Source organism: Centrocercus urophasianus, unplaced genomic scaffold (genome assembly GCF_019232065.1).
Source record: "Centrocercus urophasianus isolate 14NV4802_14NV808 unplaced genomic scaffold, USGS_Curo_1.0 seq_22, whole genome shotgun sequence".
NCBI lineage: Eukaryota > Metazoa > Chordata > Aves > Galliformes > Phasianidae > Centrocercus > Centrocercus urophasianus.
In genome coordinates this window covers 4,501,372-4,512,523 of record NW_024884778.1, presented here as the reverse complement: position 1 = coordinate 4,512,523, position 11,152 = coordinate 4,501,372, and the positions used below count along the sequence as shown (strand labels likewise).

Below are 11,152 nucleotides of genomic sequence, written 5' to 3'. Positions count from 1 at the left end.
CCGGGCTGCAGAAACCCCACCAGCCTGCGTCCCGCCCCGCTTTCAGGGCACAGCGACCCGGCTTCTCACGCAGCAAACGAGTGACATTTGTGCAGAGCAAACAAACAGACCGTACAGCCGGCCGGTGACGAAAGCACCTCTACGCCGTGCCGGCTGCGCGGATTGCTGCGTGCCCGGCTCTTTTCCCATTTCCCCGCGGCCCGGAGCCGCCCCGGGGCGGTACCACGAAGCCCGAGGCCTGCGCGGCGGCTGGGCGGGGCAGCAGCCATGGAGGTGCAGGTGGCTCCGCTGCGCTCCTGGGAGGACTTCTTCCCCGGTTCCGATCGTTTCGCCCGGCCCGACTTCAAGGACATCTCGAAATGGAACAACCGGGTGGTCAACAACCTGCTCTACTACCAGACCAACTATTTGATGGTGGCCGCCGTCGTCGTCGCCATCGTGGGGTCAGTGAGCTGGAGGCGGTGGGGCTGCGGGGTGAGGGGCGGTGCGGCATCGATATTCCCAAACATACGGCCGCCCTTGCTGTGTGTTGGGTGGGGGCTGGCTTTCTTAGGATGTGCTTTTTAATTCCTGGTTGGCAAATCTGGGAGCTGCCCTTTGTTGCCCGAGCTGGCCTGGCAGAAAGCAGCGGTGGGTGCAGGATGTCACTGGCTGCTCTGAGGCGATCGCTGCTTCCTGCCTTGTCTGCCTGGCTTGGCTGTCAAGCTGAGAGAAACTTCACTCTGAATTCCAACAAATAAGGAGGTAAATTCTACTCTCTGTTACAGCTTTAAGCCTATGCCAAAGGGACAGAACAAGCCTTTCTTATTCCTGACCTAGCGCAGATTGAAAGCCTTTCATATAAATTAAGCACTGCACCCATCCATTTTTGTGAAACTGAGACCTTCATGTCTCGTGTCAGCTGTAGCTTCCCTAGGGAGAATTGGGAAATAACCTAATCATTATTAGAATTAAAGCCTGTGCGACTCTTCTTTAAGTACTGCTTTGAGAGCTAGAAGCTCTTTGTCAGGAGTTGCAGTAGAAGCTGTGACGATTGAGCTTTTAAAATGGAAACTTAAAAGACGTTTCCTACGCTCCTCAGCAAACAATGTGCAAATGCTTAAATGGGAGGATTGCCTGGCCACTAGGCCAGATTGGTTTTGGCAGGATTTTATTTTATCATATATGTTGTAGCAGCTTATGTTTTTCCTCCTATCCATTTTTTTTTTTTTTCTCATGAAGCAATCTGTAACTTTTTAGGGCTGCTGATGCTATTGACCTAGCATCTGAGTCAGTGGAGAATCTCTGGGCTCGGGGAGTTTTGTCCTGTGCTTTATGAAAGGAAAGGCTGAGAACCCTGCTTTTCTCTTCTTTTTGCTCCGTTTCGGCTAAGGGTTTGGCCGTGGGAGATTTTCTTCTTAATTTTGGTGGAGATCCGTACACTGTACTCAACTCAGTAGCAGATCATTAGACAGTAAAGAGACTTCCAGACTCTTACTCACTTTAGAGAGAATGTAATCTTCCCTCTTTATCTACCTTTATTTAGCAGAGCAATACCGTAGCCAGTTCTAAATAAGCAGGTAAATTAAAGCAACCCTGGAAGGCAGGAGTACAGCTCGTTTGCCCCAAAAAGCTGGGGGGGAAAAAGTGAATAATTTTGTTATCCTCAACTGGAAAACTGGAATGGCAGCAGCTTTTACTCCTAAATTCCTTCCCCCTTTTATTGTCTGATTTCACATCAGATCAAGGATAGTGATACATTTCCATGTATTTCCCACCATTTTGCTGAGGTGGTGGTAGGGAGCAGAGCCACACAAGACTGAGATTAATACCAGAAATGTAATTCCAGTATCTTGACATTAAACAATAACCTGCTACACTGAAAATTTACAGATGAGAAGAACCTGGAGTGAATTTGTTTTATTGCACATCTTAGAGCCTTTGATATGTGGCAGACCTGCTTCTTCCAACACTGAAGTAGAAGAATGGGAGGAAAACTCTAAAGGAAACAGGATAGCACTTCAATAAAGAAAAGCTATCCATTCATTTTTAATAAAAGATCTTTCTGTTGGCTGGATTGTAGCTTTGGGAGAAAGGCCAGGAAAGGTGTCCCAATTAAATTCACATTGATGACTAAGATGCAATCTTGCACTTCACCCTCTAGTGGGCTTGAGTGATAAGTGATGAATCATGGCTTTTTGGGAACTCCAGGGCTGCGTGTAGGCCTACGGGCAGGATTACTGAAACCGTTAGAGCAGAGGTCTCTGTGATCAAAACTTAACTTTGACCATGACCCACTCTACCTGTTCTTAAGCCATCTTAATTATACAGACAGGCATTCAATGCAGACAGGATATTTTGGCTACTGTAATGGAGTGGTAGCTGTGGTAAATGCTGGGCTGAGATGGAAACTGTACTTGCGGTATCAAGAAATCTCTGGGCAGTGGTGCTTATTGCCATGGCGTAACGTACTGCCTCCTGGACAACACAGTTGACCTCTTCAATGTTTCACCATCTCCACATCTCTGTATGGTATGGAATACCTTACTGTGGGTGCAGCGTTCTTATAGTTGGGTCGTGGTTGGTCTCACTGATCTTTGAGGTCTTTCCAACCTGAGTGATTCTATGACTGTGGGAAGCACTAAGTTTAAGAAATATCTGCACAGCACTCCCAACAGCCTGCAACTCTCTCCCAACCAATCAATCTGCCTGGTAAGCAGTGTTTGTCTGTACTTTCTCCTAGTCTGATAAGGCTCCACTGTCTTGCAGTTCTCAAACTGACTGCTTAAACTGATGTTTCTTTTAGGCTCATGGTGCCTCACATTTGCTAAAAAATAATATGTGCAGAAGTGATACTATGAAAAAGTGTAATGGGTTTCAGGGTGCTGCATCCTCTGGCACAGTGTCTTCTCTACAGCCTGAAGTTTAATGTTGCTTTCGTTTTGCACTCTTGTCATTTAAACATCCACTGGCCATCTGTACAACCCCTGCAATGAACAAGCGTGTGGGTGTCTTTTTCTTTTGTTTTTCTTTTAATTCTTTATTTTCTTTCCTCCCCAGACCACTGCCTTAGCTGACTTGCTTGTAGTTAATTCCCTTAAGAGAACAAGAATTGCAGAGCAGCAAAATGCTCATTTGTAGTTTCTGTAATGCCTGATGAAATACTCAGAAGTGTGCAACACACTGCTCCAAAGCCTACTGCTGCAATGTAATGCTACGTAACTTCACGAAGTGGATAAAAACTTCATTTTAAAGGCAAACATACAGAAACCTTCATAAAGGTCCAGCAATTTCTTTCTGGAGTGCAGAAAGAACTCCAGCTCCTGTTCTGAAAGCAGCCTAAGTGAGAAACAATATGTAAAGGAGTCTTGCTAAACCTGTGGCTGCTGTGGTCTGTTGCCTGGCTGTGCTCAGATTTGTTAGTGACAAATCAGAGGACAACATACCGTTCATAGGTTTACGTGCTAACTTCAGATGAGCTGAAACCAGAAGTATGGGGAGTGGAGAAGCAGAACTTACTCTCCACTGTAATGTTGTTTCAATTAAAACAGAGGAGGAAGGAAGCAGGAAACTGCTCTCGCCTCCCTGCCGCTTCCAGAGTGTGCTGACTTCTGGGCCTGTGCTGCTGGAGGTTTCTGCCTTGAGCAAAAGATGAGTCTTGCCCAGCTCTTTTTCCCTATGCTGTAGCTGTGACTTCTTCGAATTTGTGGTTATCTCTGCTGCCAGGAGGCTGAATCTGGGAAACTAAATTAAATAAATGAATCTGTTTTTGCTGTCAGAGGTAGCTACATAGTTACCAGTACTCCTCCCACACCAGTAAGTAGCTCCTCTGCTATCTTCTGGTACAGCTTGCAACTGATACAGTGTCCCAAAGTCTTGGTCCACACAGCACGGTGTTTGTGTCCCTGGAGCCTGCAGACAGACAGAATGTTTCTTCTATTTATTCTTTGTTTTTTCACCCCTCTTTTTACTCTATATCACAGCAATTACAGTAGCAGAGGAGTAACTGCAGGTACTTACTGTTGCCCTGAGATACCAGTGGCATTAAATCCAGGCGACAGTTTTCCTTGCCAGTTTGTTCCTGCTGTTTTGGAGGCTGCAGCATCCTACCAGGGCCGCATCTTGTCTGCCTGAGGGAGCAATAAAGTAGAGCATCCTGTTAGGAGGCTTTGAGCTCAAGGTTGTTTGCACACCAAATGTTGCTCAGTCCTGCCATACTGACTAGTTTCAGTGTAGTGAGAGAGAACAGTTTTCTTTCTTAGCTCCCGAAGAGTATTTCTTCCCTTTAGATATCTGAGCAGCCCAAAATCAAGTTACCACAACACTGCCATGCTAATAGCTCCATGCATTACATTTTTAAGTATTTGGGAGTCTTACAAATCCCTCCTAAAGAGAATTATTTTTAGAAAGTATCTTGTAACATGCTTAATGGCTGGCCACTTACCTTGTCTCAGCTGCTTTGAAAGACTCCCAGCCTGTTTGCCTGACCATGAATGTTTTATGCTGTGTCTCGATCTGTATATAAATGTGGCCAATATCAGTGCTGATGGTTTGACTAGAAGAGGACTTCTAGAGTTGCTATACAGCTCTCATTTCCCCCCAGATATGTGTTCTAAAAAAATGTGCCTGTGTTTTGTTTTGTTTTTTTTTTTTTTCCTTTTTAGTCTTTAGCTGTTGTGCTAGTGAGAGAAGTGTGCCAGCAGATCTGAATGAAACTGCATAATGGAGATCTGACCTCCTGAAAAAAATGCCACTGCTGGAGAATAGATATCTATATATAAATATCTAGGAGAATTTTAGGTAGCGCTGTGAGTTTGGCTCTTTTGGTGGTTCAAACAGTAGAGGGGAGCTTGGCATGTGACACCCTATCCAGTACTGTAATCAACAGTATTGAAGCCTGTGGACACATGGCTGATAATTTGAATACCAGTTTTTAGTGGCAACTGCTATCCCCCATCTGTTTTTGTGTGGCTCTGAATGACTTCATTTGATACTTATGTTCACTGTTTCCTTGTAAGCGTTGGAATGCAGCCCACTTGAGAAAACATGTAATTCAATTAACTCTCCCCAAGAAAATGGGATCTTTTGAATGTATGTTTTTTTTCTTCACATCCCTGACAGCAAGTCAGTAACACAGAACCCATGTAATACCAGAAAGAGCATAGAGCAGAAGAGTCTTTGGTCTTTTCTCTATAAACACAGGGGGACTGCTTTTCACCAGCAGTTTCTGAAGCTGTAACGAGAATGAGAGGAAGGATGGGGAAGGTAAAGCTTTGAGAGCATTTACCCAACGCCTGGAGAACGTAGCATGGAGCTCTGCCAGGCCCTTTGTTCCTTCCAGGATTATTTTTTCAGTAACTTTTTAGGAACAATCCAAGTAAGTTTGGCCATTTCTACTCCAGGCTAGCAGTGATGCCGAGATGATTTCTGCTTTAAGAATCCCATATGTCCAGTTGCATGTATGTAAACAGGACACTAGTGTGGTGCAGTCACGAGTCACCATCCTTTGGCTACAATGGAACGCAGATGAAGCCAATTTCTTTCCAGAGCAGTACTGTTCACTTTTTCCAGCCTGGAAACTTAGGATTGACAATTCAGAGCTAAATATAATCTGGCTGGCTGCAGGGAGTGACTCAGATGCAAGAAGCAAGTCTGCCCTATCGCCGTTTCCAAATAGCCATGCTGGCTCTTCAGCATGAGTAGCAGAAGCAGGTGGGGAGCTAGTTTGGATTCTAATCTCTTTCTATCCAGTTCTCCTGTCTCCTGTTGGCACAAATGACTTACAGAGTCTAGAGCCAGGCTCTCAAATCATTCTGGGGGTTCTTTGTTCTCTAGGGAAATGCTCTCTGGCACTGCAGGTACAGTGTTGACATGCCAGTCCAGAAAGAGATTTCTTTAGCTTGTGCCGGATGTGAAGCACAGACCACAAACCATAGCATCCTCCTCAGCACTGGGGTAGAGTGGTGAGTCATTGTGCCCATGACTTCAGAACAGAAAGTCTGACTGCAAGGTCTATGGCAGAAAATCTTTACTGCTTTACAGGAATAGTGTTATGCTGCTGTCACTGTGGGAGCTGCTCGGAGTGCTCAGCTGCTGTGTAATTAGGGCTGTGGAAATACAAGCAAGGAAATCAGAATGCACAGGATATCACACAGCTTATTTCAGTAGAAGTGAAATATAGTTGAGCCTGGCTTTTGTACAAGTACAGAAACAAGCTAAACAGAGTCATCGGTGAAAACTGAGGACAAAGCAACCTCTTAAATGCTTGGGAGCAGGTGATGTTCTCATCCTGGTCCCAAAAAGGGACTTGCTGTTTATAGTCTAGAGCTGATCCACTCGGTGGCTTGGTTTGCTTGGTAACTCCAATAACAATAATAGAACACAAACCTCAGCAGTCGCCCCTTTGCCAGGCCTGGCTCTTCTTCCTGCAAGACCTTTACCCCACGTGTCCAGTTCCATCTGACTCTCAGACACATTTGCTTGGGACTGGGCTTTCGTGTGTCGTGCCGATGGTGGTAAGTTCCTGCAGGTCCATAAAATAACCTTAGTCAGGTGTGAACTGTTAAAGGGGATAATTCAGAGATAAAGCACTACACAGAACAGCAAAATATAAATACATTTAAAAGAAGAAATCATGGGCTGAAAGTCTAGGCTCCTAACAGTTGTTTCAATTGGGGAAAAACCTTCCTTTCCTGTCACCTACCCACACAATGTATCTTCAGTCTAAGTTAAAGTTACCTCAGAATCTAATGTTTGTTTGGCAGGGGAATTAGTGTAATAGTTTGTATCAGTATTATGCTATTTTCTAAGATCTGCTGCAGTTTTTCTATAACTGTAAGAAATTTAGGTAGCTGGGCATAATGAACATTGCCTTCTTACCATAGCAAATTGCCAGTAAGTTGCTTCCACGTGCTTGTTTTGACACAAACACTATATGCCAAAGTTGATAAGTATCGAAGGCATAAACAATAACAGTGAAGTAACTTTCTATACTCAATATTTCCCATACCTTTTGCCCTTTGTAAATCCAGACAAGATGATAAAAACTAGTTGACCTGAACATGTAGGCTGATCCTGGTTTTGGTAATGTGAAGATCAGCCTGTTGGGTAACCGATCACTGGAACTGTGAGCTGTTGGGATTGGCTGACTTGGAGCATGATGTCAAGCAAAAGCACTGATAGCCTGGGTGGGAGGCAATCTGGTGCTAAATGTGTCTATTAATGTGATGCAGAAATTCTCATTATCCTCAGCTATGTTCAAGAAGGGAACATAAAGAAGAAGATTATCTAAATATGCTAATTCATGGCTAAAGGTTGCTTGTGCAGTTGCTTTGGGGTAAAAAGCAGAAGTCAATAAAGACTTTTGCAACAGCAACTGACTTCTTAATGACTTAGATAGCTATTTACCTACCTAGCAGCAAAGATACCAGCAAGCTAGATGTTTGCTGCATGGACACAATTCACAAAAGCTCTGAAACAAACTTCCTGGTCCCTATTTTTTTTTTTTCTTTTTCTTTTCTCTCACCTCTTTTCTCCAGATTTCTGAGTCCCCTGAATATGCTCATTGGTGGTACCGTGGTGGTCCTGGTGTTCCTGGGGTTCGTGTGGGTGTCACACAACAAGGACATACTCCGCAGGATGAAGAAGCAGTACCCAACCACGTTTGTGATAGTCATCATGCTGTCTAGCTACTTCTTGATCTCCTACTTGGGAGATGTCATGGTGTTCATGTTTGGGATCACTCTTCCTCTCCTCTGTAAGTATTTTTGCTATTCTCTGAGGGCTGAACTGAGCTTTCTCAAATAAGTCTTGAGAGACTAAATCAGCGAATGGCTGTACTCTCTCTAAAGCAAAGACAAGACTGGGGGAAGAGGGCACGTAAAACACCACAAGTCATCTTGAGTGTTATTATTATTAAATAGATACTTGCAGTTACTGAAGCAGTCATTCAGAGATCTTCTTCCAGCTGATGCATTCATTGGGTGTTACTGATTAGTAAATGTGTTTTTGTTGTGCAGTGATGTTTATCCACGCTTCTCTGAGGCTCCGGAACATAAAGAACAAGCTGGAGAACAAAAAGGAAGAAATAGGTTTGAAGAAGACCCCAATGGGTATCATACTGGATGCTCTAGAACAGCAGGAGGAAAGTATCAACAAACTGGCTGACTACATATCTAAAGTAAAGGAGTAAGCAACTGCAATGTGGTGTTTTTACCTGTTGCAAGAGTGTAATTGCTATTTACTATTGTTCAAGCTTGCTTTCAGTTTGTGTACAAAACAAGAAATGCACGTGTGGTACAGATTAATAATTGCAGGATACAGTATTCCAAGGAATTCAGGGCTCCTCTAAGAATATTAAAAGAGTAACTTCTTTTGTTGTATAATTAAATGTTCTGGTGTTTACACAAGTACCAACTTAAACGTATTTGCTTGTCTCTTCTTCTTGGGGGGATGAAGGGAGAAGAGATGGAAACCGATGGAATGCAATCTCTTAAATATCTTGCAACGAATTTGTCTGTTAGTAAGAGTAACACTCCTTTCATCTCAGTTCTCCAAGATGGCAGTTTAGCCAGTTTGTTATGTGTAGCACCCTCATGCTGGCAGTGTCCAAGGTGAGCTGGAATGCATTGAAAGTATGTATCTCTTGCATCCTCTACACCCCTAACTCCAGTGGTCTTGTATTGAGACTACATTGCTAGCTTAACTGGCAAGTGGTAAAACTGTGCAATACCTGTAACCAATATGGGTTCTGTCCTCACCTCACATTCCTCCTTTGGTAGCTGGGGAACAGTCTAAATAGATCTAAGCATGGAGAGTATATAAGGCACAGTGCCTCTCAATATGTTCCAATTATGTTCCAATAAAACATACCTTTGTGCTCCCTGAAATCTTCGTTCTGTTGATCTCTACAAGTTGCTTTTCTCTGCAAGAGAGGCAGAACTTCCTTGTGTAACTAAACCCAAGCATGGGAGGAAAAAAATTTTTGGATAAGCTAGATGAGTTGCGTTTCCACCCTATTGATGTTTTTAAACACTGTTACTTTAGGACTTACCTTGTTCTGCTTTATTCTGTGTCAGCTTTTTGTAGATGAAGGTGTATGTGTGTTTTCATGTGTGCTTTGTTTGGGTTTTTTTCTCAAGCAGAATGCAAACATAGAAGTAAAACTCGCACTTCACTGACTTTAGTGCTGACAGTCTTCAGAAGAATAAACTGGGTTCCAGGTTTATGAGTAAAAGCAATAAAAGTCAAGATACAGTTATTGAATACCCGTTCCAAATTCATACAGACACTTGCCTGTAACAACTCCTGACAGTGATGTGTGGGATTCTTTTATATGTATTTTAACTTAATTACCAGCTCTGATGGAATTGTCTTGCTAATAGCAGCTTCTGAAATATAATGGGGAAAAAACGTTGTCCAGGTGACACTCCATTGAAATATTCTTGCATTTCTCTTTTTCTAACAAAGTGATTCATATAACAACAAAGCAAACATCCTTACGGTTGAAGCTTTTATGTAACTTACCATGCTGTTTTCATAGTGAGCTGTGTAGAAACCTGAACACGTCATTCCATTTAAGTGTTAAAGTGATCAGTATTTATTGAAAATATTTCCAGCTGGAGAGTCAATGGCCTGTTCCTCACATGTAGCGCATGGTCTTTGTTTCTGAAAACTGTTTCCACACTTAAAAGTAGTAGCCTATGACTTCATCATTACTGTAGAATTTTAAAAGACTGCACAGTCATGAAGAAAAATAAACTCTAATGGTGACTACTGAGTGTATTTCTTTCAGGTTGGGAAATGTGACTCTAACCTCAGCTTGTGGATGTCTTCACAGCTGGTGAGCTCAGCAGGGTGGCGGTGGGACAGCTGTGGTCACCCTACCACTCATGCCATGAGACAGTGCTTATGATGAATTCTGGTTTTGATTGCTGTCTCTATTCGTGCTGCTGATTCGTGACAGAACTGCTTGTGAGCTGCAGGAATGGTGCAGCCTCTCTCTTGCATCCTTGCAAAAGCCTGTCTGCAGAAGTGCAATATATAAGCATTTGTTCATGTTGTTACTGTCTCTTATATAACTGCTTAACTGCGATTTTACATTTCTTTTAATTACCTGAAGGGATTTCTGCCTGCTTCTAAGGTTACTGGGAGCCATGCCCTGGGCAGCACTAGGATTTAGCTGCCAGAGAACCATTGCAAACAGTTGTAGGCAGCAAGGAGAGACTGACCTGCAGGAAGACCTGCCACAAGCTGCAAAGTGGGCGTATTGAGTGGATCAGCCACAGGAAGGCAGAGGAGGTGAATGTTAGCAAAGGGGAAGGCTTGGCTGGGAGGAGAGGAGTGGATCAAAGGTGATTTTACAGGAATAAGCTTTGTAGCTTCCAGCAACTCGGGAAAAAAAAAGAAAACAAAAGAAAAAGCTGATCTCATGGCAGCAATCCACAGGAAAGTGACTTGTAGTTGCTGCAGAAAAGTCTTGCAGCAAAACCATCTGATGTGATTAAAAAAGGGGGAGGAGAAAAAAATGTCACAACAATATTAAAGTAAAAATAAGCTTTTCAAGTCACAGAGAGAGGGGTAAGGCTCATCCTCCAGATGCTTGAGAGCAGCATGAGGGAGGTTGGCAGCGGCGGTTTGGTGCATCCCGAGATGGGGGTGGTGTGGAGCCCGATCCAGGGGTGAATTACATGGAATTAAGATTACAGCTCTCTAAACAGCACGGCATCATCTTTTACATGCTGGTCAGGTATGAGACCAACTGGACTGTAAGGAAATACACTGGCTTGAAACATGGATGCACCGGAGTGCATTCTGTTCTGCAAGCTTCTTACAAGCCATGGACGTGCTGCACATTTCTTATGGAGAGAGCTTTTATTTCATTCATTTCCTTAGCCTAAAAAATAAAGCTGTTTACATAGAAACCAAATGCTTTTCTTATGGACAAGAGAATAATCAAGGAGCATGTGTGTGAAAAGAAAGATAAGCTAAAGCACAGCGTGTTCCTGCAGAATTGGACAGCAGAAGGACAACATGGAAGCAAAATAGTTTACTGACAAACTAGAAAGACTTAATGTTATTGATGTCTCTGAGGAAATCCTCCCACAACAAACTGGAGCCTTGAATCCATTTGGCAGACAGATGGCACTGGGATTTTGATACCTGATGGAAATTC

At 43.4% G+C, this 11,152-nt stretch overlaps 1 protein-coding gene across 1 annotated transcript; it reads left to right on the top strand.

The window, feature by feature from the left end:
* The first annotated feature begins 231 nt into the window (after window positions 1–231).
* ARL6IP5 (ADP ribosylation factor like GTPase 6 interacting protein 5) lies at window positions 232–9,753 on the top strand. The gene is made up of 3 exons (XM_042823753.1): window positions 232–443; window positions 7,518–7,735; window positions 7,998–9,753. The coding sequence occupies exons 1-3, from the start codon at window positions 268–270 to the stop codon at window positions 8,168–8,170; spliced, it is 567 nt and encodes a 188-aa protein (XP_042679687.1). The 5' UTR covers window positions 232–267; the 3' UTR covers window positions 8,171–9,753.
* Window positions 9,754–11,152: the final 1,399 nt, after the last annotated feature.